Below are 27,605 nucleotides of genomic sequence, written 5' to 3' on the forward strand. Positions count from 1 at the left end.
AAGAGAGCAGTTCTAGCAAGAAGTTATGATTCATAAAAGCGGCTTAAAAATGTCTTAAATATTCAGTCATGACACAGTTGAGCTCCTTTTTCAAACTGCTATGTAAAACATGATAACGTTAAAGCACTTCACATGAAGAGTTATCAAATATAGTTGGGTCTGCATTATAGAACACTGCTTCAAAAGGTGGTGGTGAATAAATGATGAGTAGTATTTTACTGCTGACTTGCTTGTTTCATTAGAGAAACCTTGAGTAACAAGTAAATAATCTATTAGCCTTCTTTTGATGAAAAAATGCCTAAAAAGTTTAATTCTCCTACTTTCCTAGTGGCTTTGGGATTTTAATAAATGGAATCGAATACTTGGAATATTAAACCAGGCCAAGAACTTCAACTGTAAGTTATTTCCAACACCTAGCCAGTTGCTTTAAAGGCTTATTGCTTTGCTCAGCTGTTACTCCACTTGAAATGGTCTTACTTAGAACCTCATACTGAGGGATTTTGGAAACAAGCATAAAAACACGCCAACGTTTCTGAATTAATCCTCTACAAATAATACAATAAATCCTTACAGAAGGTAGCTAACCTGCTGGCCAATCCTTGCAACCCTCTCTCACCACATGTGATGTGTGACACACACATTCTGTGCGTGGCTTGCAGAAGGCTGTGTCCAGAAGGGGCTGGCAGGAGGCTTGCAGCCAGGTTCACTGCTGTGGTCTCTGTTCTGGAAAGGTGCTGCAGTGAGAGCTGACTCAGTGTCAGCTCCTGTTTCATCCTGTGACTGAAAGCTTCATTCATCGCTTCCACGGGCCTGGCATGGGGTGCAGGTTGCAATGAATACAAAGCACGTGAAGGTTTTGTTTAGGTTTATAGAAAAATTATCTGGCTTCTGAAATCAAAGATTTGTGGTACACAGTATGAGGAGACATGAGGATGATGTGGGAGGCCTTTGAGAAGCACAGCCTGTGGTTTTAATTATTTAAGAGACCTAATTTTCAGTACATAGTCTACTTTTGCAATTGAGTTTTGTTTCAGTGAGGTTTCTTACATAGAAAGACTGATCTGACACCGCCAGTAATGTTGATCTGCACAAATGCTGTGATGCCACAAGAGACGTTTGCCTTTTGTACTGTTTATTCTACCCTTCTGCATTTCCTTTGCCCACATAAAAGTCAACTGGTTCTTGCTCAGGAAGAGCTGGGGTGCTGCTGTTGGTGATAGCTCAGCACTTCCATGGTTGGGCTGCACAAATTCCCAGAAAGCACTGTTATTGCTATGAACTCCTGCTGTGTGCCTGCCATTGGCACCACTGGCTCCAGTGCAGCAGGGGTGGTGACAGTGGGACAGGGCCAGTGTGGATGGAGCATTAGCACTAAGAAAGGGTTTTTAGGCATGTCCTGGCCCCTACACCCTCGCTCTGGAGCTCCCAGTAAAGCACTTTGCTTGCACTTCGATGAGTGACAAATACTTCTGTATTCATCTCCCTTTCTCTGCAGGATTTTAAAACGTGCTTAATGCCATGTGGACAACACCCTAACAAGTAATGCTAATTGTCGTGTAACACCTGTAGTGTTACTTTGCAGCTGCGAGGGGCAGCAGGCTCCCCTAGGGCCAGCAAGCACCGGACCCATCATTGCCACGATCCGCTCTCAGTGGATTGCATCCCAAATGTAGCATGGATCACTGGATCCACGTCCCAGTCGCAGGGCTGGGTGGCTGCTGCAAAACCCATGGGATGGATGCAGGACTTACTGCAACTCACCCCGCAAAGGGTAGATGCGTGCCATAGCCCAAAATTGGAAGCATCCTGCTGATCGTGATGCCAAGAGGAGTGTCGCTGATGCTTCCGCTCCGGCAGAACCGTGGGTGTGTTTACAAACGGCAGCGCTCATGCGATCTGGTTGGTCTCGTTCTGGCGGAGGGTGATTTCATATCAGGAAAACTGGGAGCGGGTGGCTGCGGGGCGGTGCTGGGGCTGCCCGCCCTCCAGGGGTGGTGCTGGGGCGGCGGAGCGGCCCGGAGGAGGAGGAAGATGAGAAGAAGAAGGAAGGATGCTGGTGCTGGTGCTGCTGCTGCTGCTGGCTGTGCCGCCGAGGCAGACGGCAGAGCTGCAGCTGAGGCTGCGGGAACCCATCGGGGCGGTAAGCCCAGCCTTCCTCTCTCTTACGCTGGATGCCAGCTTGGCCCGTGACCCGCGCTTTGTTGCCCTGCTCAGGTGAGCCCTGCAGCTGCTCCACTCCTGGGTGAGCGGGTGAGAGGATGCCAGGTGCTGGTGTGTGATGCTGGCAGTGGATGATGCTTCTGGCTGGGACAGAAGCAGGCTGAGCCTTGGTGCTGCTCTGTGGATGCTTAGTGGGACTCTGGGTGCTGTGAGCCCCACTGAATGCCAGAGAGGTTCTGATGTGCGTGGAGGTGAACAAGTAGCTGCTAAAATCAAAGCCTTTTCTGACTGTGAGCAAATCCCAGCTCAGGGCTTCCAGACGATGGGCTCCTGGACTCTTCTTTCAGCTCTATTTCTTTGTTCTCTTCTCTTTTAGATTCAACTTTTTGTGGGTTTTTTTTTTTGTTTGTTTGTTTGTTTGTTTGTTTGTTTTCCCCAAAGTCATTTAATTTCTTTCCTTTTCACCCACCCAATCCCAAATTCTAGCCCTGCCCCATTGCTCTGAAACTGTAAGGCAGCATCAGCTTTATCTGAAGGCAGGCAGCTCTGGCTGCTGTGATGACATCAGGAAGTGCTTGGTGGCTTCGTATCTGCTGGGTGTCCCCACAGAGTGAGATAGGGCTGCTGCCATCCCAGATAGCACTGGAACTGCATCTGCTTTACTTTGAACACTCATTCCACACACGCTCTGGTTTTGGTACAAAATCTATCCATTTGGTGGTTGTCCATGGAAAAAGGGAGAAATGGTGTAAAGCCAGCCTGAAGCCCACACTCGGGTGGCTCAGATCCTCTGCTGCAAGGTGTCTCTCTGAATGCTGCTGATGCTTTGTTTCCATGTGGCAGATTACCCTGACATTTAATTTACCTTCCACAGACACCCCAAGCTGCACACTCTGGCCAGTGGGCTCTCCCCAGGCTTCCTGAGGTTTGGAGGCACTAGTACAGATTTCCTGATCTTCAATCCCAAACAAGATTCAACTTGGGAAGAGAAAGTCCTATCAGAACTTCAGGCCGAGAGTGGTAAGAGGGATTTGATCCCGTGCTGCGCAGAAATGGATGTCTAGTGCTCAGCCCCACACACACCTCTCCCATTTCTTTGTGATGAGTATGACCCTTTGTGTGTTGCCTGATATGGTGATGGCAGCTTGGTTTCTCCCACCCTTCTTCTGCCCTACAGATGTGTGCAGATCATGGCCCAGCTCTGCTATGGTTCCAGAGCTGTTGCTCACTCAGTGGCCCCTCCAGGAGAAACTGCTCCTTGCTGAACATTCCTGGAAAAAGCACAAAAACACCACCATTACAAGTAAGTTTTTGATGGATTTTCCCAGTAGGGTTTACAACCAGCAGGTTGCAGTCCGCAGTTCCCAGCTCCATGCTGAGACATCAGGATGAAGCCATCTTCTGCTTCATGCAGGAAACACACTGGACATCCTCCACACATTTGCCAGCTGCTCAGGCTTCCGCCTGGTGTTTGGACTGAACGCACTGCTGCGCAGGGCCGGCCTGCAGTGGGACAGCTCCAACGCCAAGCAGCTGCTGGGCTACTGTGCACAGCGCAGCTACAACATCTCCTGGGAGCTGGGCAATGGTAAGCATTCCCACTTTGGCTGGGGATGAGCCCTGTGCACAGAGCGGTGCTGATGGGCACCTCTTCCCCAGAGCCTAACAGCTTCAGGAAGAAGTCGGGCATCTACATCGATGGCTTCCAGTTGGGACGCGATTTCATCCACCTGCGGCAGCTCCTGAGCCAGCACCCCCTGTACCGACACGCTGAGCTGTATGGCCCCGACGTGGGGCAGCCCCGCAAGCACACCCAGCACCTGCTCAGAAGGTAGACAGGGTGTCCAGGGCCCGTGTGACACCATTGGGAGGGTAGCAATGATGTGATCTGGGAACCACGGCATGCAGGGACGTAGGGTGGATGCTGCAGCATGTCACCAGTACCTGCTATAACCCTTGTTTGACTGCAGCTTCCTGAAATCCGGAGGGAAGGCGATTGACTCTGTCACCTGGCACCAGTGAGTACCCTCAGCTGCTATCGCTGCTCTGCTTATTGGCTCTTATTTTTTTTTTAAGAAATGTCAATTCACATATGCTAGTGGAAAGGAAGAGGTGAAACAACTCTGTTGGCAGGTCCCAAATGCCTCTGTATTGTGCTTTGCTCTAAATAGCAGAGTATTCAAACAAGACCCAAAATCTATTCCAGGAGTTGCATAGACATAGCAGCAGGGAATGCGGTGCGTGCAAGGTCATTTTGATTACAAAACACGTTTTATCAATAAAAAGAGAAATGATGTGCAGAGAAGTGAGAGCACAGCAGCTCTCACTTGCAATGCAAGAGCTGCATTGTATCTCTCCCTCTTGCACGGAGAGCTGCGCAGCTTTTTGGCATATGCTGCACTTTGGTGGGGAACAACAGTACCCTTGGTCCACCTGCAGAACATCTCCACCCACAACTGGGGCTTGCACCAAGTCCTCCAGCCACAGAAAGATATGTGACTGGGAAGGGATGTGGCTCAGCACAAACCAGATGGATGCAGCATGGTTGCAAAGACAAGCAGTGGCTCTGTCCGTTAGAACAAATGCTCAGCAGCTTCCCAGCTGGTGCAGGGACATTTAGACTGAGCTTGAGTGAGAGCAGGTACCAATGTTGATATTTTTCCTTCATTTCAGCTGTTGGTTTTTTTTTTGTTTTTTTTTTTTCCATTTCCAGCTACTATGTGAATGGCCGAAGTGCAACAAGGGAGGATTTCCTGAGCCCTGATGTGCTGGATTCCTTTGCCACAGCCGTACGCAATGTCCTGGAGGTGCCTGCTCTTCTTTAATCCTCCCCGTGTGGCTTTGCACAGAGACTGCTCTGCTGTGCAACAATTAATAAGCATCCTCCAAACTCAGCTGCTGCTGACAGTGTAAAAATCCTTAATTTTAGCAAAAGTAATAATAAGTGCAATGGGCATAGGTGGTTGCAGTAACTTCAGCAGACAAAGCTTGACCTATCTCCTATTTCCTTTCCCTCTCCACATAGATTGTGGAAGCAACAGTTCCCGGTAAGAAGGTATGGCTGGGTGAGACCAGCTCAGCGTATGGCGGGGGAGCCCCCCAGCTATCCAACACATATGTGGCCGGCTTCATGTGAGTGGCACTGGGAGCACGGGAGCTGCTCTCATGCTGAGCCCCAGTGTGACCTGTGGCCGGTTCCCGGCAGGTGGCTGGACAAGCTGGGGCTGGCAGCTCAACGTGGCATTGACGTGGTGATGAGGCAGGTCTTCTTTGGAGCTGGCAGCTATCACCTGGTGGACAGCAGCTTCAAGCCCTTGCCGGTGCGTACATGACCTGCTGGGAAACACCATGTCACCAGGCTGCCAAAATCCCTGGGTATTTCTCCCTGATGTCGTGCCCATAAATCGGGCATGGGGTTTTCCTGCATGGAGAGTAGTGCGTCCCCTATGGGTTCCCTGCCAGCTCCACAGTGCCCTGCAGAAGGAGCATAGCATTGCCAAAATCCAGGTGACGTGAAAAGCTATGGGGACAGAAAGTGGAGTTGCTTCAAAAAAATGAGTGCTTGGTGGAGATGAATCCCATTCCCCCAGGACTATTGGCTGTCACTGCTATATAAGAAACTGGTGGGCACCCGGGTACTGGAGGCCAGCGTGGAGCAAGTGGATGCACGGCGCCTGCGGGTTTACCTGCACTGCACCAACCCCCAGCAGTAAGCAGCAATTGCCCACGTGGTGGCAACACTATGGCCAGAGGAAAGAGGAAGTGTGTGGGTGTCTGTTGTTTCTACCAAACTCATTATCTCTCTCACACAGCCCCAAATACCGAGAAGGGGATGTAACACTGTTTGCCTTGAACCTCTATAACGTGACCCAGCGCTTGCAACTGCCTAAGCAGTTGTGGAGTAAGAGCGTGGATCAGTACCTGCTGCTGCCTCACGGCAAGGACAGCATCCTGTCCAGGTGAGCCCATACCTCTTCCTTTTGGAGCAAGGACTGAGCAGCGTGTAGGCAGCCTCAGAAACCTTGCTCATTTGGGGGCTGTTTGTCGTGCTGCTCTGGGTGCCCTTGCTCACACCCAGAGCCAGAGATGATGCCTGCAGTATCCCATCATGCCTTGGCAGAGAGGTGCAGCTGAATGGCCGCCTACTGCGGATGGTGGACGATGAGACGCTCCCCGCACTGCACGAGATGGCCCTTGCCCCTGGCAGCGTGCTCGGCCTGCCAGCCTTCTCTTATGGTTTCTACGTGATCAGGAACGCTAAGGCTATTGCTTGCATTTGAGCACACAGAGTAACAGGGCTCACCATGCGGTGCCACTTGTTTTTGCCAGGTAGGGAGATTGTGGTCACAGGCTAGAGAAAGCCAGGTCACCAAAAAGGCTTCGGCATCCTAAGAGCAATACTTGAGGTGTTTGCATTCCTCCTTCTGGGGAAGCAGCCCATTTGGGACAAAATTGCCTCACAGCAGCTTTTTTCACCTATATAAGGTGAGTTCCCACCAGTGCAGCTGGTTCTCTTGGAAGTATGCAACTCGCACCACCAGCAGCGCCTTACAATGTTCAGAACACAGCAGGGAGAAAACTAACATGCATCGTACTTCCCTTCTTTGAGCTTTAAAATGATGCTACTGGCTTAGTGTGGTTTCAAGGCAGAGGAGTGGCTTGTAGTTCGCATGAAGGCTTTACAGCAGCAAGCAAGTTGATGTTCTTTGGAACTGTGAACAAAAAGGCACAATAAAATTTATATTTTAATGCAGAGTGTGAAAGGAGTGTTTGCCCATGCAGCGTATGTGCCTTGTGTGAAGGCTTATACACCAGGAGGTGATACATATCCAAAACACAGATAGGAAGCGCAAAGTTTTTTAACACTGTCCTAGTTCAAAAAGGGAAGTACATAAGGCATAAAATGAGTGGAAAAATCTCACGTTGTCAATATAAAGTTGTTAGTGTATTATTGTTATTACAATAATACAACAATATAAGCTAAAATTTAGACATAAAAGCTGAAGGTTGACTGGTAGTTTTAAACCTTTCTGAACAGATTTGTTTCGATGCTTGTGACTTCGATATTGGACTTTAAAAAAGTGATTTATATTAACTTTTGGCAATTTTCCTAGAAACTCTGCCCAGTTGGGGGTGGTTATTACCTGCAGGCAGCAGCGCTGGCTCTGCAGCCTCCACCATGGTGCTGGAGACTCACATCTGCGCATTTACGCCACACCTTGATCTCTGACCACAACCTGCATTCCTACATTCGTTTTCGTTTCTGACACAGGAAATGGCATTGCTCACACTTGGTTTACTGTAGATCAGTTTATGGAAGGTGGAGTAATATCAGTCACATGAAAACAGGGAAAGGGGAATCTTCTGAGAATGGGGAACAATTTGGCAATTGTGAGAGGAAGATGGCAGTGGGATGTTAAAGACATTAGATGATTTCTTTAACATCTGAAATCTTTCATTCCCTAGATATTGCTTACGAAGGGCTAGGGTACTTTACAAGGAATAGAAATCCACTGATAAAAAAAACTTTTCTAGCTTGTTTTCCCAAACTTCTTAAATGTAGCCTGCAGAAGCCCTGGAGTTTGCTCATTGCTTATTTCAGAGGATACGACCAGAAACCCTGTCATTGTAACAGCAAATGGAATAAAACTTAACAAGACAGTGAGCTGTGTCTGACAGCACAGGTCAGGATGCAGGATGGTTTCCTCCAGCATAGATAAACAGCAGTGAAGCTTTCCTGGAGGTTTCCTAGGCCTGAATTAAGCCTGGGGTGACTGTTCTTGTCATGAAACATGACTAAAATGGAAAAAAAGAAATAAAAATTTCTGAGTTTTACTCAGCCAGAGCAGGAGTATCCCTTGCACATTGATTTACAGCTGTGGAGTGCCACTTATCAGAATGGTGACTGGAAACATGTGAAAGTCACTTTGTTATTACAATGGTTTTCTACTTCCTCCTGGCAGTCAGCAATTTGTGGAACTAAAACTGTTTCTCTTGGTTTTCATCCGTGCAACAGCTCACAGCGCTGAAGGAAGTATGATAGGGAAACTGTTTTCTAAGAACCCCTCAATGGTAGCTCAGGAAAGTTTTTATTGCCCACATCACACTCACCAGATTAACTTTTACAGCTCTATCCAAAGCTCACGTCCCCAGTTTATGCTTTATTTGCAATTAAGTAACAGAACCAAGGAGATGAGGCTGCAGATCTGGAAGCCTTTTGCAAAACTGTGAATGTTTCGTGTTTATGGTCTGGAAAACGAGACATACACTGCTGCGTGGGTACATATGTCCTTGCATGCTACTAACCTGAAGGAAATTGCATGCATTAAACACTTCGGGCAAATTCTGTAGCCAAAGCAGACAGGCTTGTAGTGAGATGCTGCACTATAGTAGTCGAGAGACTAAAACGTGTTGTCACTTGGCTCCTTCAGGCAGAGCAACTGCTGCTCAGAGCCAGTGTCAGGCAAGGCCCCCACACAGTCAAGGGCTGCTGGCCGTCTCCTATTGATTGCCAGCTTTCGGTGTCACTCCTGTCACCGAAAGGAGCCAGTAACAGTTGCCAAAAGCCGGTAACACCAGCCAACCGTCCATACGCCACCCCTACTGTGGCGGCCCCGCGGCGGACAGACGGCACCGCGCATGCGGCGTGCCGTGCCACATCGCCTCGCCGGAAGACGCGGAAGCGCGTCTGGCGACGGCAAGATGGCGGCGCTATTGGCGAGATTCAGCCGGGCTTCCTACCGCTTCCACGCCGCGCGTCCGACCCTGGCCGCCACCGCCGCCCTGCCGCTCCGCTGCCCGGCCGCCCCCCCGGATCCTCCGCGGACCCTCAGTTTCTCGGCGGCCGAGCTGGTGCGGGCCGCGCCGGGTCCGCTGCGGCCCTATCTACACTTGATGCGCCTGCATCAGCCCGCCGGTACGTGCGCGAGGCGGGGCTTGCGTCATGTGGTAGCCACAGCGACGCGGTGGCCAATGGAGGGCGGGGGCGCCGTCACCATGGCAACGCGGCTGGCGTAGCGACGCGGGGGGCGCGGTATGCTAAGGAAGCGGTAACCATGGCGACTTGCATGGCATCCCCGGCGGTGGCGGGAAACGCTGTTGCCAGGGCGCTGAGACGTGCCCGATGGAGGCTTGAGCCTGCTCGGTGATGCTCTCTTTCTCTCCTTGCCCGTTCTGACCTCGTTCTGCCCGCAGGGACGTGGCTGCTGTACCTGCCGTGCACCTGGAGCATCGGGCTGGCGGCAGAGCCGGGCTGCCTACCTGACTGGCACATGCTGTCCCTGTTTGGTGCCGGGGCGGTCCTCATGCGTGGGGCTGGCTGCACCATCAATGACCTGTGGGACCGTGACTATGACAAACAGGTGGAGATTTTCCTCCCCCGTCCCTTTTTCCAGCATGCATGCAATTCATTTGTCTGTGTTTCTTCCTAGGGTCCTGGCAATAATTTTGTTTTGTATAATGCTACTGCATAGGACTGCAGCAATCTACTCAGAGGGTGGTGAGGCCCTGGCACTGCTGCCCAGAGAGGCTGTGGACCTCACTATTGGTTTATTTTCTTCTCTGATCCTAGGTTTGCCCTGTGATTTTTAATATTGGCCACTGTGAGGTTTTCCTTCCAGCACTGTTCTATCTGTCCTACTGGGGAAGTAATGACTCAATAAAGGTTTTGGGGCATCTTTGGCTGGTTTAGGGTTCAGAGATTATTAACAGCTCCATATGCCAAGAAGATTCCCCAGGGTGTGCAATCAGTATGCTGGACTTGATATCGTAATTCGTATATTTATGCATTAATTTGATGTGGTTAAATGTAAAGGCTCAAATGTTCCCATAGCAGGTCTTTCTTATATACTTAAAAAGGCAGCCTGCAGAACAAACATGCTGCAGGCTGAGTCAGTAGCAGGATTGGTTTGTGCTGCTAGTCATGGTTTGGGATTTGGTTTTGATATTAGTGATTTTTTGATAGATGTGTATTTTATTTTTTTCTTTAAATGGATCATGTCATGTCCTAGTTTTGATGTGCAATAGTGTTGGTCACAGCAGTGTAAAGCATGTATTTAAACTGCAGAAACAGTATTTGAAGTTTTAGCAGAAGTTATTTAGGAATAGAGGAAAAACAAATTAAGGGGGCATATTTAAGTTCACATTGTTAAGGCATGTGCAAAACACATGATACCTATTTAGTATGCTGAAGGAAGTTGGCTTCAGAATATGTTGAGTTGTGTATTAACGTGATTCTTTCCATGTTTAGGTTGCAAGGACAGCAGGAAGACCCCTGTCAACTGGAGAAATCTCCACTTTTCAGTCCTTTGTTTTCCTTGGTGGACAGCTCAGCCTGGCTCTCAGTGTGCTCCTGTGTCTGAATTACTACAGGTGGCAGACAAGTTATCTTCTGTTGCTTAGTTTCCTTCTTTGTCCTTGTTAAGGATGCAAATTGTGAACAGCAAATGTGCTGGGGTCAGAGGGGTTGAAGTCATGGAAGTAGTTCAGTACTTGTAGTTCAGTAGTTCAGCACGTGCAATGTCTTGGGATCTTTAGACCAGCAAGCAATAAGGTTGCTTTGTACTTTTTACAGTATCATCCTGGGAGCAGCCTCCTTGTCTCTTGTGGTCACCTACCCTCTGATGAAGAGAATAACATATTGGCCCCAGTTAGTTTTGGGTGAGTTGGAAACGTTTTCAGTTCCCTCCTTCTGATCTAGCTTTTGGGGAGTTCCCCCAATTAGGTAGTAATTGAGCTTCAGCAATCTGGTTTTATGCAACTATGTGTTAAAATCAGATTACCTTGCAGACAACATTCTGCTGTTCCAGAACCTTCTTAAGCAATGTATATCACATACAGGAGCTGTGTTCTGTCTCATTTTTTTATTCATGAACAGTCCTGTCTTTTGTAGTGTTGAGAGAGAGAATGAATGTTTGGCACTTGAGAAACAGCTCTACTTTAAGGGTTGTCTTTAAACCTTTCTTAAAAATACATTTGTTCAGTCTTCAGCCTCTACATCAAGTCCTATACTGAAGATGATGGCGCTTCCATTTCAGAGTGTGCCACTAACACATCTCCGTGTACCTTGGCCTCTTCACTCCGGCTGCCCTCAGCTTTATCAGCCAGAATTGCCTTTTTCAGCCTGGAAGTGCCATGCTTGGCTGCTGTGAACTCTTTTGTAGTCAATTTTGCAGACACTGAAGTGCATTGATGTCAGTGCAGTGGAATAATTTTGAGCAAATGCTTCCTTCGGATAACAAAATCAAATTTAAATGGGGGGAGAGTATGTAGCTGTGCATATTTCTCCTTATATCTCCGTAGTATTTAATTTCAAATTATGTCTATTACTTAACCTGACTGAAGCTATGAGCTAGAAAATAGAGATGCCAGTATTGTAGAAAAAGCTGCAGACACACCATATGCTTGAGCAAATGATAGTGAATTGTATATATGTAATTCAGACTGCTCCTATCACCTTTTTAACTTTTTTTCCTTTGGTTCTCTTTAGGACTTACGTTTAACTGGGGAGCCCTCCTTGGCTGGTCTGCCATCCAGGGGTCCTGCGACTGGTCTGTGTGCCTGCCCTTATACTTTGCTGGAGTCATGTGGACCCTGGTCTACGACACCATATATGCTCACCAGGTAGAGCAGCAGTGATGAACTTTACAGCTGTGTGTGTGTTTGTTTGCTTAATATACAGCCTTGGTTTCAAGTCGTTATGCTAACCTGCTGCGATTCTTCACCCTCAGATGACCACCAAAGGAAGCCCAGCCCTTGAACCTTTTATTGCTTTTTGCTAATGTTTTACATAGCAGATGAAAAGTGGGAAGTGTAAAGTGATTTTCATGCCCCCATGTCTGCACTGCATAAATAAATGTTCAGCTGGTATTAGCTATTGGCTGCTACCCCAGCTCTAAGGACCTACCTTTTAATTGGGATTTTAATTTGGGGACCTACAAATTCACTTAAATAGGGTTCCTATTAACAACAGTTGGAGGCTTTACAAAGGCTCCCCATTTTACTTTTCTTATGAAGTGGCAGTTAGATTATAGATGTTCTATTAATTGACCCTTTCATTCTAGGATAAGAGGGACGACATCATTATTGGTGTTAAGTCCACAGCATTGAAATTCAAGGAAGATACAAAACAGTGGCTCAGCGGCTTCAGCACAGCAATGGTCTCGGGTTTGTGTGTGGCAGGAATGAACTGTGACCAGACTTTCCCCTATTACTCAGCAGTGGCTGCTGTAGGTGCTCACCTAGCACATCAGGTTAGATGGATTCGTTTCTACTTTCTGTTCGTAGATGTTCTTGATAAGGAATCAGAGTGCTTTTCAACCTCTGGCAGTTTATCAAGTACATAAAAAACAATCGTCTTGTAAAATACCTGTGTAAAAATAATTTAAATCTTTTGACAAAAGCTTGCTTCTCATAAGTAACTTTTACAGACCTCTCTTTTGAAGTGACCTCCAGTGGTCCATAGGCTGTAGAGCACTCATTTTCAATCTGTTTCTAATAATTTCTGCCTCACCTTAAGCTGTGATGTCTTCCTGCTTCTGATAGCAGCTGCAGTTAGATCTACCTCAGTATCATGTATCTACGGTTTTCTCCTCACTACCTTCAGTAGCAAATGTCAATACTATAATTTCTTGATATCTGACAGTTTAATTCCCTTTTGTTTTTATAGCAGAAAAATAGTAAAGTTCTTGTACTTGCACAGGGTTACAAATTTTAATGTATATCAGGAAAAAAAAAAAGAAAATTGAGCCTGCCCATGAAGGAGGCAGATAGGATCTTGTTATCCAAATGACTGCATTCTCCAGTCTTGTGGCAAGTTAGTCCTTAGGAAAAGTAATTGCTGGCCTTTGCAGGTGAGTGGTAGTAACATAGCAGTAATACTGTCAACAATCTGAGAGGGGAAGAATGGAATTAATATGAAACTTGCTGTTTTAGGGCCCATTATATGTAAGTGACTCTTTAGCAGGAAAGTTCATGCAGCCCATAGGTACTAAACATATTTGTGGGTTATAAAACTCCTGCAATACTGTGGTCTGTTACCTGTCAGCAACTGCTTTCTGTAGGTATTGTGGAAATTCATGGAGGAAAGCATTCCACTTTTCACTGCAGAGTGGCCTCACATTGCTAGTTGTGGCACAAGTGAAAATTACCTTCCTGCAGAGTGGATTTTATTGGTGAAGGTGCAGGATGTAAGGGGCAAAGACAATAGCTAAGCCATACAAGCATGCCACAAAGTAGCTTTTCATCATAGAATGGCCTGGGTTGAAAAGGACCACAATGATCATCGAATTTCACCCCCCCTGCCATGGACAGGGTCTACAACCACCAGACCAGGCTGCTCAGACCCACATCCAGCCTGGCCTTGAATGCCTCCAGGGAGGGGGCATCCACAACCTCCTTGGGCAACCTGTTCCAGTGTGTCACCACCCCCTGAGTGAAAAACTTCCTCCTAATATCTAACCTAAACCTTCCCTGTCTCAGTTTAGAACCATTCCCCCTTGTCCTATCACTATCCATCCTTGTAAACAGCCATTCCCCCTCCTGTTTATATGCTCCCTTCAAGTACTGAAAGGCCACAATGAGGTCTCCCTGGAGCCTTCTCTTTCCAAGCTAAACAAGCCCAGTTCCCTCAACCTTTCTTTGTAGGAGAGGTGCTCCAGCCCTCTGATCATCTTAGTAGCCCTCCTAAGGACTATTCTAGTATTAGTTCTGCCTAAATTTTCACGTTGTTCAAGACTTCCAAACGCTTGCCTAACAGAGTTTAGAGAGCCTAATAAGCCATGTAAGGGATAGGTTTTCCTTAAGTTACTGAATTTGTGCCTGAGAGAGGAGTTTGGGTCACGCTGTTATCAAATTTCTGCGCTGCTGAAGAAGACTGAGATGTCTAATTTGCATTGTGTTTCTGAAGGTACATCTTACAGCTTGGCTGCTGTTGGGTTTCACTTAGCCTTCTTGTGTTTTCATTTCTCTGTGCTCAAGGTGCTGACAGGCTTTAAAGGTGTGAATAACATGGGATTCAGAGGTGCAGGCAGCATTTCAGATAGTTTGATGAGAACCTCATCTCTGCCCAAATGCAGAGGAATGGGTTTGCTAGGGAGGCTTTTATTTCTTTCAGTTGGATGTGCTCTCTCATGACTTCTTGGGTAGTGCAGGGGTGAATTGCAGGACTTGAGGTTTTGGGAGGTGTCTCTATGGAATGCTTTCACTTTTGTTGTTTAAGCTTTACTCTCATCATTCTTCCTGAAAAACTTCTGTATCAAGTTTCATTTCTAGCTCTTGTTTTTCAGTAACTTTGCTCTTGCTGCACTGTGTGGTTTTTTCATCTCAAGCTGTGAACAGCTGCCAAGCTGTGCAAGTCTTGCTGTGAGCAGGTGTCCTAGTTCCTCTTTGCAAGGGGGACATAGGTAAAAAGTGAGAAGCAGCTAAGAGTTAGCCAGTTGTAGCGTCTGGTGTGGCTGGGCAGGACAGGCAGGACAGGAGCTCCACAGCTTTCCCTCTCCTACCTTGTTTCTACCATAGCACAGGGTGTGAGCAGGGAAATGGAAGGTGCAGGAATGTACTTTTGCTGTTTTCCTTCTTAAAGTTTCTGTTGAAGAATTAGCTTCCTTCCTGCTGAGGAAAATCTCTAAAGGCTTCTTTACCCGCTCAGACATTTTTACAGATTTTGTTATCAAACTGCACACAGGTGTATCTAGACTGCTTGTACTGTGATTCATTGAGAGAGTCCAGGAGTCAGGTCCAAGTAATCCCATCCTCTGCAAGCACAGAGCATTCCTGTTTCTTTTGGGGTTCAGGGTAGGTTTAGAACCTGAGAGGTTTTGAGTTTATGGATCTTCCTGTGACTGTGATATGTCGAATCTTTGTATGTCAATGTAATGCTAACGGTGGGATGTTTATACTGTGCTTTTGCAGATTTACACTTTGGATATAGATAAGCCTGAAGACTGTTGGAAGAAATTCGCTTCAAATCGTACTGTAGGAGTTCTGCTCTTCATAGGGATCGTGCTTGGAAATCTCTGGAAAACGAAAAGCTCCAAAACTGTAGAAGAGCCTTTAGAAAGCAGGTAGTTGAAATTATTATAGATACTGATGTTTTAATCTGGCTAAAATTAGTATAAGATGCCATCCTCTAAGATGGAGTGGAGCATTTTTAACTCCAGATTATTTCTGGTTCTATTTATTTATAGAAATCTGATGAACTTTTTTTTTCTAAAAACAAATAAAACCAACAAAACCAAGCACATGAAACCATCTTACAATGTAAGCTGTGACTACTCTTGAATGACTTCAACCTCCCTAGTAGTGAGGCTGTTCAGTTGGTCCTATGTAATACAAGGGAACTCTTGGCCTGCTCTCCAGACTATGAGCCCAGCAGTTTGTACAGAACAAGACTGATGTCTCAGTGGCAGGACATGGGAAAATGCAAAGCAGTTCCAGTATGTAAATAAAATCTGTCTGTATGTATTTGGTGTTATGGTTTATTTCACAAGAATTTACATCCCAAGTTGGAGCTTGTTGTGTAAAGTATTTTAGAGTAATTTTTGTTCAGAACACTGCATACAGCCCTAGGCCTCTAGCACAAGAAGGATGCAGAGCTATTGGAGCAGGTCCAGAGAAGGGCTATGAAGATGCTCAGAGGGCTGGAGCACCTCTCCTATGAAGAAAGGTTGAGAGAATTGTGTTTGTTTAGCTTTAAAAGCTCCGGGGAGACTTCTTTGTGGTCTTCTCCAGTAATTGACAAGAAGTTTATAAGCTGGAAGGAAACAAAATTTTTTACACAGTCCTATGATGACAGTAGAAGGGAGAACGGGCTTTAAACTAAAGGGGGGAAGATTTGGGTTAGATGTTAGCAAGAAATTATTTACTCAGAGGGTAGTGAGGCCCTTGCACTGCTGCCCAGGATGCCCCATCCCTGGAGGTGCTCAAGGTCAGGTTGGACAGGGCCCTGGGCAGCCTGAGCCGGTGAGGGCAACCAGCCCACAGCAGGAGGTTGGGGTGGGTAGGCTTTAAGGTTCCCTTCCAATCCAACCATTCTGTGATTCCATTATTTGAATGTGGACTACCAACTTAACTATCAGCAGCTAACACCAGCCAAGCATACATAAGTAGTGGTTGGTGCTAAGCTACCAACTCGACTTGAGAATTGAATCTTATTTCCTCCTTTTAATTCCAGTTGTTTACCTTCTGCTTTCTTGTATTTCTACACTTGAGGAAGGAACTTATTTGTAGGAGGAGGCCTGTGAAAAGTGAGAATAGCAACAGCAGGTTAAAACTACAGGGCTCCAAACCGTTCCTAGGTTTCCACTGCTTTATGGTTGGCTGGCTATGCAGTTGGCATGCTGGTTGCCCTTTTCTTTGTCTACCAGCACCTGCACTGTGGGACTTGCTGTGGAGAGAGCAACGGACACACCTGTTCCAGGAACCTAAAATGCCAGAGCTGACCTCTGTTCGCCTGCTGGTGGGTGGTGCACATGCACTTGTCTACACTGGTATCTTAGTTTTCGCTGAGAAGGAATTGTTTTCTTCACTGTCTGGTATGATGCTATGTTTGGTTCTAGGAGAAAAGCAGTGTTGATAACACACTGATAATAGTTAATAGTTAATATGTAAATGTAGTAAATGGTAATAGTTGCTGCTAAGCAGTGCTGTATGGAGCCAAGGCCATTCACAGCAAAGAGCCCCGGGGAGCTGGGAGGGAACAGAATTAGGACAGCTGACTTAAACTAGCTAAAGGGATATTTCATAGCATGTGACATCACATGGAAGGAGAGTTTTGAAAGAAGCAAGCGGGGCGCTGGTGAGCAACTGCTTTTGCATCACTTGTTAATGCATTCACATATACATACACCCACTCATAAGTATTATCCTTTTCCTTTATCTTAAGTAGTTTATCTCAACACACATGTTCTACTTTGTTTTCCCCAGTTTTCTCCCCCATGTCACTGGGAAGGGATGAGCCAACGACTAAACCACACAGGTAAAGCCACCTGCTAGGTTAAACCACAACACCTGGTGACATCAAATACCTTCTGAACAAATCACAATGGGTTGTTTGGCCTGACTGCACCAAAAGTTGGAAGAAGTGAGAAGTTCAGGAACCACAACTGTGTCAGCTGAGGGGAGCTTTCTTGATCCTTGATACGGGCTGGTTTAGCAATAGGGAGCAGTAGATCAGTTTAGCAAAAGGGAATTGATGCGTGCTAGTTGCAAAACTTCCAAGTTTAGCTTTCGCTTGCTATGGGAACAGTCTTGTTTTTCTGAACAATCCCCCTTCACTGAAGCACTGAAGTCAGAATAGATTACTTTTGTCTTCTTCTACCTGAACCACCAGGTGCAAAGACTTTTTCTTGGGTTTCATTTAAATTGGTTTAAGTGGTAATGCACTAAGATAGTTGCTCATTATGGCATAACAAGCAATGGGAATTCGCCAAATTGGGGAAAATAGCTGTGGGACAACCAAATGGTACTGTGATAAAGCTGAAAATGAAATAGTTGTAGACCACTTACTACTACTTCTCTATCGTAGGCCCCAACTGTGCATGTCTCCAGAGGGACATCTGCATATATTAATGACTTATTGGAAAAATAATCAATATGTATGCAAATGCACTGCATATGTATGTCTTAACTGTTTAAATACATAACCTGAAATCCAAGAGTGCATGCTTGATTTGTCAAGCTGCCTGGTACATATTACGAGGAATAAGAGAATGCTGCTTTCCAACACCACGTTGGAGTTAGAAAGTTTTCTTCCCAGATTTTTCCAATGACATCCTTACCTAGGAATTGTAAAGTAGATTTTCCAGTTGTAAAAATGAAATACAGTAAGTTTCTAAACAATTATGTGACAAATCTGCAGTTTGTAGAGTGTCATCTGAAACATAGGAATAAACTCTAATTCCAATGGGATGTTAGAAGGCAGGCATTCTCTATTCAGTGTGGCAGGCATCTTGGACCAAGCCAAGTGCACACCCACAAAGTCAGAGATATGCTTTATTCACGTGGGAGATGCATATTAATTATATTCCTGAGAAGCAGTTTACATTTTTTGGGAACTCATTAATATGTACTACTGTTGTTCAGGCATGCATGATAGAGCCCTCTGATAGACCATGATGGCCATTTTTCCCATCTATCATATTCTTCCTCTTTCCTGACCTTTGACTACCTTTTTTTTTGTTAAGTTGGTAGTTCCCATAGCTTGCCTTGCTACAATGAAAGACTATTTGTTCCCAGCTTTGCTAACATAGCATTAAACAATTAGCTTCTAAAGTCCTTGTACCTACTAAGTAGATAACAAAGAAATAAACAGAACCTGTACCAAGCAGACAAAGCAAGCATTGTGCATCCAAGGCAAGGAGCCAACACCCATCTCCACCAGGGAACACAGTGAAAACTTTGCTGAGTTAACCTATATCAAGAAAGAGAACTGAATACATTCAACTTCCTATTGAACTTTCATTAGGAAGGACTTATGGGGTAATACAAGAACACAGTAATGTAATTCTGTACAATCAATGAATATACAAGATGTTATGGTGTACCAAAGAGCTTAGCTACATAGTTATTACACCAAAGCAGAAAAGAGAGGACAGTTACCCATATCCTGGGCTCACTTGTAAGACTCCAGCAGCATGAATCCCCAGAAGAGATCCCTCCCCCACAGGCTAGTCAGCTCTTAAATGGGTCTAGGAGAGGTGGAGCCAGGCTTCCGGCAGCACAGCTGAATTGCCTTCACCTGTGCTCCCCTGGCTGACTCTTTTCTCACTTCAGGTGATCAATCAGAGGTTCAGGCCGTGATTCAGCACACAAATTCATATTTTTAAGTAAGCGTCTTAATGTTTCTAACAGTACCTTAGGGATTATGGCAAAAGTTACTCATTGGTTTCTTACATATTAACATGTCTTTAAGCCACTTAGGTTTGAGAAAAGCTCACATTCTGTAGCACCTATGGAAGTCTCATGCTCCTCCTGCAGCAGCAGGGGTGCCCTGGGGCTAGTGGGTGCAGCTCTGCCTGTGGCGTGGCTTGGAGATGGACGGTCTTTAAGGTTCCTTCCACCCCACACCTTGATGTGTTTCTGTGCTTACCTCAAACACACACGAAATGGCAGTGGAGAGTGGGTTTCACAGTGCCTTTCTTTTTCAGGATGTTGCTGGTAAGGAAAAACAATACCTCTGCCCACCAAATGTCTGTATGCACAGGGCTGGCAAAGGAAACCTGTCCAGATACCACAAAGTATAAAAGCAAAGTGTAAAAATATGGCTAACACTGCAAGGTGAAGGAAAACAAAGTAATGCCCAAAGCTGTGTGTGCCTCTGTGTATGTTTGCGCACAGCAGGGCACAAATCCTCTCAGGGTGAGGACTCGTGCTTACAGGTGGGAGAAGAGGTGATGTTTAGAAACAGTCCCTGCTTGGATGCTGTGTCTCTCCAAGGCTGTGCTGCACCTCACTCAGCACAGACAGCACTTTGTTACTGCAGAGCTTGGTGGGACCACGAGCAGAGGGAAAGCACGAGTGTCCACACAGTAGTGGAAAATAGGTGTCTGGTGAGCAGCTGATGGGGGCAAAGCTTCTTCGAAGTGCCTCCGACAAATCTCACCCCAGATGCAGGGAGCAGATAACAGCATGAGTCCGCCTGTCCTGCTGCCTGAAGGCACCCTGGGTCTCTGGGGGAAGAGGTGGATGCAAGACAGGGTGCCTGGCTTTAGGTGGAGCAGCAGCTATGGTTTCACACAGGAAGGGCCTGGCCCCGCTGCCATCACATCCCACTGCTCTGAGCACTGCTGCCAGAAGTGTTGCCTTTGCCCCACTGTGCCCTGCTGTCCTCCACAGGTTAGTAGCATGGTGCTGCCGCATGCTCCCCAGCCTGGAAGGAGTCGGATAGCAAGGGAAAATTATGTGTATGAATGTACATGTGTATTGATTTAAAGAAACTGACGAGTAGGAACTTAACAGCAAAGTTAGTTACCATTAAGCAAGGTATTCTTTTTTGGCAGCGCTGGGGTAGCATCAAGGTAACTCTCCAAAAATGCTTCCCCAGTTGATTGTCCATAAGCAGGTTATATTTTCACATGTATTATGTACATAATAGGATGAGAGAGAATTGCACCAGGGGAGATTCAGTTTGGACATTAGGAAATGCTACTTCTCTGCAAGAATGGTCAGGCTGCCCAGAGAGGTGGTGGAATCACCAACCATGAAGGTGTCCAAGGAACATTTAGATGTTGTACTGAGGGACATGGTTTAATGAGAACTATTGGTGGTGATAGGTGGACAAGATGATCTTGTAGGTCTTTTCCAACCTTGCCAATTCTATGGTATTCACTGCATTCCCAAATTCTTAGCCTATCTACCCCGAATGACTGCCTAACAGATATACCCTTATGTAGCAATCTTCGATGTCATCTAGTGTACTTAGCGTTGTAATGGTTCATTTGTTAATCCTTGGGGGTCGTTTACTTCCTCCCAACACTCTTTTTGTCCCAAAGATTGCTGTGGAATGCCAGAGCTATTGGAATAGTCTCTGCACGCACAGATAAGGAAGACAAAGGGAAACTTCTCGCTGTTCACCACGTCATTCCGTTGTTGTTTCTTTTGCCTTGTTAAAGTAGACTTGCCTTACAACGTCTTCCCATCTAAAATACTAAATCACAACTATCAACCACAACATTTAAGGACTACTGCAGTATTGCAAGGAAGCATTAACAGAATATTTTGTGTAATTACTTTTTCAAATCGCTATTTTCCTACTTTCCCCTGCTCAGCGAATGGCTTAATGCAAAATGTTTGCCACGTCCTACTTGGGGAACGAGGGACGCCGTTATAAAGTTGCTTTACGGGCAGGCTGCTCCTTGCTTGCAGCTTCGTCCCGTTGCTGCAGGTGTCGGGGCTCCACGTGCAGGGTCGGCAGCACCGCGGCTCACTATCGGTTTCTGTTCTGGGCTCTGAGTCTACCCGCGGGACAGGGAGGAGCTCTGCATTCATTGGGGGAGAAACAAATTTGTTGCAAAACGCCCGCTGCCTGGCATCACTTTCCTCCTCGTCTCCGTCGGTGCACCGAGGTGAGTGCAGCCCCGAGGAGCGGCTCCCGGCGCCTCCAAACGCTACGTGCCCCAGCACGGTGCCAGCAGCTCTGCCTGGCACACCTGGGCTCGGACGCGGGGCTTCTGCGAGAACGAGCCCTCCTGACTGCTGCCCCCTCCTTTCGCAGCCTGGCTCTCGACGATGGCCGTCCCCACCGTGGTGACCCTGCAGCCCCAGGCGATGGCCAGGACCACCAGCGCCAGCCCTATGTGGCAGACGGGGCTGATGGATTGTTTCACCGACTGGAGCGTCTGTGAGTGCCGGGGGGTCGGGCGGGCGGCGGAGGCTGAGAGCGCGCGCCGACGGTGCGTCCCCCTTTGCAGGCTGCTGCGGGCTGTTCTGCTTCCCCTGCTTGGCCTGCACGGTGGCCGGCGACATGAACGAGTGCTGCCTCTGCGGAACCAGTGTAGCCATGAGGACCCTGTACCGCACCCGCTACAACATCCCGGTCAGTGGGGCGCGGGCGGCACGCTCCCTTTTTCCCCTTTTGTCTCTCAACCCCTCGCACAGCCACGCGGAGGGGCCGCGCTCTGCACCCTTCCTGCCCGCCCCGTCGGGGATCGGCTCCGTGCGGGCGGTGGAAGGACGCGGTGTGTGCTTTTTCCCCTCTGCCTCAGACCGAGAAAATAAAAGATAAGTTGCTCTCTCAAGGCCGGTGGTAAGCCATCATGTCTCCCTTTCTGTGTTATCATCACCTGCAGGCAGGACAGCCCGAGATGAGATGTGGAGAGTGACCGGCTCAGCACAGCTTTCTTGGTTCCAAAACGTGTTTTTGGGAAGCCCCGCTCCTAACGCCTGCCTCTCTCTCACAGGGCTCCATCTGCTCTGACTGCTGCATCTCCTCCTGCTGCCTCGTGTGCTCCGTCTGCCAGATCAAGAGGGACATCAATCGGAGGAGAGCGATGGGCATCTTCTGGTCGGTGTGCTCTTTCCTTGTGCCTCACGCCATGGGAGGGTGTATGTGATTGCCTCTTCCTCCTCACTGTCTCTTCTTCTACCCTTGCAGATGCCATAGAGATGACACCGCCTCTGCCTTATGGGAAAGGGGCGCGGAGCCAGCTGTGACTATTGCATGTCTCCCTTTCATTCATGCCCCCAATAAAGAGCAACGTTTGCCTTGCCTCCATGTCTCGTGCAGATGGGTTTTCACCAGGGTTCTCCCAATTGCACCTTTCCTAAGCGATATGGGATGCACATGGGTTACTGGTGGACATGTCACCCTGTGTCACATCAGCAGGCTTCCTCATCACTGCGGGAGCAGTGGGGATGTTGTGCAGGCGGGGCGTGTGGACATTGGCCGGGAGGAGCAAAGGTTGGCAGAACCCAGTGCATAAAAGGGATGGGGAGTGGGGCAGGGCAGAACAGCGCCAGGAGCAGGACAGGTGTGTGCAGCTGGAGGGGGATTTGGGGTGAGACCGTGGGACATTGGGGTGAAACAGCACTGCCTGGGCAAGGGAAGGGGTGATGGGTATTCTAGTGGGAGTGGGGTTGTGGCATTGTAGGAAGAGCAGCAGCAATGTTGGGTTCTAACCCTTGTGCTGGGGATGAGAGCACAAAGCAGCCATGCCTTTTATCCCCATTCAGGGCAAGCAGAGCACATGGAACTTTTTGCATGGGACGTTGCAGAGCATTACCATCACTTAATGAAAAACACTTGCAGCTGTAAAGCTGAAGAGAGAGCAAGATGGGGTGAAGAAGGAGTGGAGCTCCTCAAGTGGAGCTGTTTTGGGGCAGATGGGTGTCGGCATAGAGGGAGGAGTGGGTGTCAGGCAGAGGCTGCAGCCTCTTGGCTGGGAAGAATGGGAGCAGGGGAGCTACAGCAGTACTGTGTGGGAGATGGTGGCTGGGTGTGGGGCAGGGAGAAGGACAGAGGAAAAAAGCAAGCTGCCCTGGAGTTGCTGAGGGAGGACACCCCTTCCTTCCTTCCCCACCAGCCTTCCCTCCAGGACACCCTGTGCAAAGCGCCGACCATGGCCACCCGTCACGTGGTGACAATCCAGCCTGGCTTCTCTGCACCCCCACAGCCCAGCAAGTGGCACACGGGGATGTTGGACTGCATGTCTGACTGCGGCGTCTGTGAGTAGGCATCAGCCCCATATCTTGCGTCCCTCCTGAGGGGATGTTGGTAGTGTTGCTGTGCTCCCCCCTGTCCTGGGTCAGACTGTGAGCTGGGGGCTTCCCTCCATTTCTCACAGGCATCTGTGGAGCCTTCTGTTATCCCTGCCTGGGCTGCCAGGTGGCCAATGCCATGGACGAGTTCTGCCTGTGTGGCGGCAGCGTGGCCATGCGGACGCTGTACCGCACCCGCTACAACATCCCGGTCAGTGGTGGGCTGGGGGGGAAGCGGTGTCGGGTGGTCCTATGGGTGCTCAGCCACGTGATGGCATTTTCTCATCAGGGCTCCATCCTGGGTGACTTCTGCTCGGTGCTGTGCTGCCCCATGTGCTCTCTCTGCCAGCTGAAGAGAGATATTGACTATCGGAAAGAGCAGCGCACCTTCTGGTGAGTGCTCCCTGCTCTGTAGAGCCACCCGGGGTGTCCCAGAGCCCCTTTCCAGCAGGCCCAGTGCGTCCCACCCCTCAACACCACCTTCTCTTGCAGATGCTGCTCCCCTGCCTGTGAAGTTGATGCTGCCCTCTAGGACTGTTTGGTTTGCTGTGGCTTTTCTTTGTTTTTTTTTCCCCAGTGATTTCCCCCCCCCCTTCAGTAACTCAGTCAATAAATAGCAGTGCTTGCCCTCACTTCTGTGTGTGTGTCTGTGTTTATTCACTTACTATTCTTTGATTTTACGATGTCTTGGTGTCCTGCTGCAACCTCAGAGAACAGCACGCTGCTTTCTGCTGAGCATTCAGAGCAGCACTGAGCACACCAGGTAGAGACCTTCTCTTGCAGACTTGCACCAGGATGAGACTGCACGAGGACTGCAAAATTTGCTGGGAAAAAAAGAAACAGGTAATAAAGCAGAAGCTGAGCCAGTTGTGGAACCTCAGCTCCCCCCCGCATGCAGCAGCAGGACCTATGACGGCATGGATGGGGAAGCACGGGGGACCACAGGATAGCTTCTCACGTCTGCATGAGCTTCATGAGGAACCACAGTGCAGAGCCCACCTGCCCAGAGCCCTCAGATTTGGGGAAAAAACATGTGCTTGTGGGCTGCCTTGCTGCAAAAAGGCATTTGAGCTCAGGGCACCGGAGTTGCCTACACACCAGTGACAGATGAGGACTGTGTCCCCAGCCTGAGCTCCTGCAGCCCTGTCCTTTCTACTCCACACTGCTGAAGGACCCCTTTGGGGATCCTTTTTCCCCTCCTCTGGGAACAGTGGGGCTGCATGGGTGTTGGCCATGTGCTGAAAAGGTTTCCCTGCCCATGGGTGTGAGATGGTGGTGACTGGAAGTGCAGAGTTCTGCAATACAAAGGGACGCGGAAGCTTTGTTTCTGTTTTTTATTATACTTTGGAAGTGATTACGTATTTACAATGCCTTTTATTTCTGCACGTTTGTATGCATTTACTCAAGGTGGTTCCAGTGTGGCAAAACCAAACTGCTCCCAGGACTGAGGCCAGCTGAAGTCAAAGAAGTGTCTTGCTACTGGTGTCACAACACCCAGCATCAGCAGGCACTGGCCACCAGGGTCCCATCTGCCCTGGAGACCTCCTGCGGAGAAGCTCTCATAGCAAATCTGCTCCTGGGTAAACACTGAGTTAACTTTATCCCTTTTCAGTGTCAGTGCATGGGTGGGTTTTAGGATGTGGCTTGGAAGGCAGGAGCTGTTGGAGTAACGTCCTTCCTGCTGGAAGCCAGGATAAGGCCCTAGGAAGACCTGAGAGTGTCCATTCAGTATCTAAAGGGGGGCTATTGAAGGAAAGGGTCTGCTTGAAAGGACAAAGAGAAACTGTTTCAATCTATAAGAGGGGATATTGAGACTGGATATAAGGAAGAACTTTTTCACACTAGGGGTGATGAGGCACTGGCACAAGTTGCCCGAAGAGGTGGATAAAGCCCCATTCTTGGAGACATTCAAGGTCAGGCTGGAAAGAGTCCCTTCCAATTCAGATGATTCTGTGATTTAATGAGATCTCCTTCCTATCTGCTGCTGACAGCTGTTTTCCAGGCAGCCCACTCTGCTCTCACAGATAATTAGTTATCCTAGTTTCTCCATCCTGCACTCAAGGACGCTGCTCTTCCTGCTAAGCTTATCAGGCACGCCGTGGCTCCTGGCTCAGCAGCTGTGTGTCCTTATCACTGTGTTTAATAGGCTGCCTGTGAGACTGCTCCATCCTTCTCCCCTGCAGTCAGGGGCTCAAGAGTGACTTTCAGGGCCTGACCAGCATGGCCCTATAGTCCCCAGTGCTATACAGCAATTCTGCTTGCTTCTCTGGGAAGATACACAACTAATTATAACTGTTCCTGCTGTTCTTCAGCTCTGGACCAGCGCACAGTCCAGCTCATAAACAGTCTGGCTACTGGATGTCCCAGATCATTTCTTGTTGCTCCTCTTTTTTGAAGTTGCTCTGGTTCTAGAAGCTACAGATGATGGATTCTTCAAGGCCACATACTAGTCAGCTTTGGCTAATTCCATCTCCACATAATTGATTCAGGCTCAAAAGTGCTGCACCCAGTCTGCATTCTCAAGCCTGAAAAAGGTAGGGCTTAGATATTTTTCTGAGTCTCAGAAACAAAGGACTGAATCCCACGTTTCCAATCACAAAAAGTGTAGGACTTAAGCCTTTCTATGAGCTTCAGAAATGCATGGCTACCTCCAGTTCTGAGCTCCAAAACCGGCCCTCGGTGCTTGTTATGCCCAAAATGTCACACCCTCCATTTTCAAGCTCTGAAAATGAAGAACTCAGGTTTCGTTTTTTTGTTTGTTTGTTTGTTTTTTTCCTGATTGCCCCAAGAACACATAACTTTCAGCTCCATTTTCATTTACTGAAAATGCAAGGCTTAAACTTTTCTTGTTTTTTAAGCTCCACAAAGGCATGACCAGGCTTTGGTTTCCGAACCCTGAAAACTGCCCAACAAGCTCATTAGAGTCCCCAAAAACGCAGCGCTGACACATTTTGGGGCTGACAGCACAGCGCGTGCTCGCTCCCATGCTAAGGACTGACCGTGACCCGTGTGCGACGCGGAAGGCCGGGGGCATGCGTGCACACCCTGCCCAAAACGCGGTGCTGGGAATTAGGGACGGCAGCTTCTCGCGGGGAGGACCCGGCCCGTGCGGCTGTGCGGTGGCGCCGGAGGGGTGAGGGTCGATTTATTTTCATTTATTTCGTTTTATTACAAGCTTTTCTCCACCACCTGCACGACCGCCACCGGCACCCAAACCGCTCCCAAAGCCGCCGGACATACCCAACCCGAGACCCCCGCTCCAGGCTTCAGCCCAAACGGGCTGGACCGACCCCAAGGTCGCTCCGTAGTGCCTCAGGCCCCACTCTCCACCCGACGGAGCTGGCCGGCACACTCCACAGCACAACAGACCGCCCCACACCAACGCCCACGGCCCACCAACTCGGAGCCCAGGTGCCCGTGCAATTTGTGTCTTCTGCTTCTCCAACCCCTCCCAGCCCGCCAATCACAGCCGAGCATAGCGCCGGCATGGCCAATCCCGCCCCGCCTCCCTCCGCTCTGCCCAATCCCAGATTGCAAACCTCTTGGCTCCGCCCCCAAGAGCGGAATCGTTCAGGTGTTGGCGCGGTGCGAGGGGAGCTGCTTGCGGCGGGAGTATAGCACTATGTACCTTTATAAAAGAGCTTCATACCTAGGTGTTAATGTAAAATAGAAACACGCGAGACGACGTTTATATGGTCCTATCTAAGTAGAAATTTATTTATACTATCCTAAGTTTAGGGTAGTTTCGTTAGATCGTGGTTGGACTCGATGATCTTTAAGGTGTTTTCCAACCTGAATGATTCTATGATCCTGTGATTCCAAGTACATACGATATATTTGTATTGCCTATTACAAATGCACATGGACGGACGCAGGAGCAGTAGCTGGCCACGGGGAGGTGGCTGGCAGCCAGTCCCAGGGCAGCCCTATAACACCACGTCCAGGCACGGCCAGCAGCCAATCCTGGCATTTCACATGCAGAGGAACCTAGGCACAAAATGGCGGCACGGTGCCAAAACAAAATGGCTGCCTACAGAGTCCCACAGAGGCAGCGGAGGGCACCTGGCCTTGGTTCAAGTCAAACACGGAGTTCGAAAATGCATTTTATTGAGGGCCAATACAAAGCACTTCTTACTTACTCTGGGCTTGCATCTCTTTCTTCCTTCTCTGCCAACTTGGCTGCTGCAAGGGAAGGACAGTGCAAGACCTCAGACCAGCTGGGAAGAGCAGAACAGTAAGAAATCAGTTGAGGT

General features: G+C 48.4%; 2 protein-coding genes and 1 long non-coding RNA gene across 7 annotated transcripts in view; 2 read left to right on the forward strand and 1 right to left on the reverse strand.

Annotated features, from left to right (window-relative positions):
• Positions 1–8,961, reverse strand: part of LOC122157193 — a 24,974-nt gene extending 16,013 nt beyond the window's left edge. The window contains exons 1-2 of the long non-coding RNA XR_006167790.1: positions 8,902–8,961; positions 586–6,872 (exon numbers count right to left, since the gene is read on the reverse strand). This is a non-coding gene — a long non-coding RNA (uncharacterized LOC122157193). The remainder of the gene's footprint in view (positions 1–585; positions 6,873–8,901) is intronic.
• COQ2 (coenzyme Q2, polyprenyltransferase) lies at positions 8,863–15,621 on the forward strand. The gene is made up of 7 exons (XM_042812678.1): positions 8,863–9,076; positions 9,355–9,521; positions 10,409–10,530; positions 10,733–10,818; positions 11,648–11,781; positions 12,222–12,410; positions 15,070–15,621. Exons 1-7 carry the CDS (start codon positions 8,863–8,865, stop codon positions 15,223–15,225), a joined length of 1,068 nt encoding a protein of 355 aa, XP_042668612.1. The 3' UTR covers positions 15,226–15,621.
• A 5,074-nt stretch (positions 15,622–20,695) lies between these two features.
• On the forward strand, positions 20,696–23,984 carry PLAC8 (placenta associated 8). 5 transcript variants are annotated; one of them, XM_042812681.1, is made up of 5 exons: positions 20,718–21,221; positions 21,371–21,496; positions 21,567–21,691; positions 23,642–23,745; positions 23,845–23,984. In XM_042812681.1, coding segments are annotated over exons 2-5 (342 nt in total). In that variant the 5' UTR covers positions 20,718–21,221; positions 21,371–21,384; the 3' UTR covers positions 23,846–23,984. The 5 variants fall into 5 exon arrangements, with proteins under 5 accessions (XP_042668613.1, XP_042668615.1, XP_042668614.1 ...); XM_042812680.1 differs by lacking the exons at positions 23,642–23,745; positions 23,845–23,984 and adding exons at positions 22,056–22,159; positions 22,250–22,365 and having other exon boundaries at positions 21,029–21,221; XM_042812679.1 differs by lacking the exon at positions 23,845–23,984 and having other exon boundaries at positions 20,696–21,221; positions 23,642–23,818.
• Positions 23,985–27,605: the final 3,621 nt, after the last annotated feature.

This window comes from Centrocercus urophasianus, unplaced genomic scaffold, assembly GCF_019232065.1.
Source record: "Centrocercus urophasianus isolate 14NV4802_14NV808 unplaced genomic scaffold, USGS_Curo_1.0 seq_13, whole genome shotgun sequence".
In the NCBI taxonomy this organism is placed as follows: domain Eukaryota; kingdom Metazoa; phylum Chordata; class Aves; order Galliformes; family Phasianidae; genus Centrocercus; species Centrocercus urophasianus.

Bases quoted from the DNA above. Each gene is read 5' to 3' on its own strand.
- COQ2 (XM_042812678.1), top strand. From the start codon at position 8,863: ATGGCGGCGCTATTGGCGAGATTCAGCCGGGCTTCCTACCGCTTCCAC. The intron at 9,077-9,354 runs GTACGTGCGCGA...TTCTGCCCGCAG, and splicing joins GCGCCTGCATCAGCCCGCCG to GGACGTGGCTGCTGTACCTG. The intron at 10,819-11,647 runs GTGAGTTGGAAA...GGTTCTCTTTAG, and splicing joins TTGGCCCCAGTTAGTTTTGG to GACTTACGTTTAACTGGGGA.
- PLAC8 (XM_042812679.1), top strand. From the start codon at position 21,385: ATGGCCGTCCCCACCGTGGTGACCCTGCAGCCCCAGGCGATGGCCAGG. The intron at 21,497-21,566 runs GTGAGTGCCGGG...CCCCCTTTGCAG, and splicing joins TTTCACCGACTGGAGCGTCT to GCTGCTGCGGGCTGTTCTGC. The intron at 21,692-23,641 runs GTCAGTGGGGCG...TTTTCTCATCAG, and splicing joins GCACCCGCTACAACATCCCG to GGCTCCATCCTGGGTGACTT.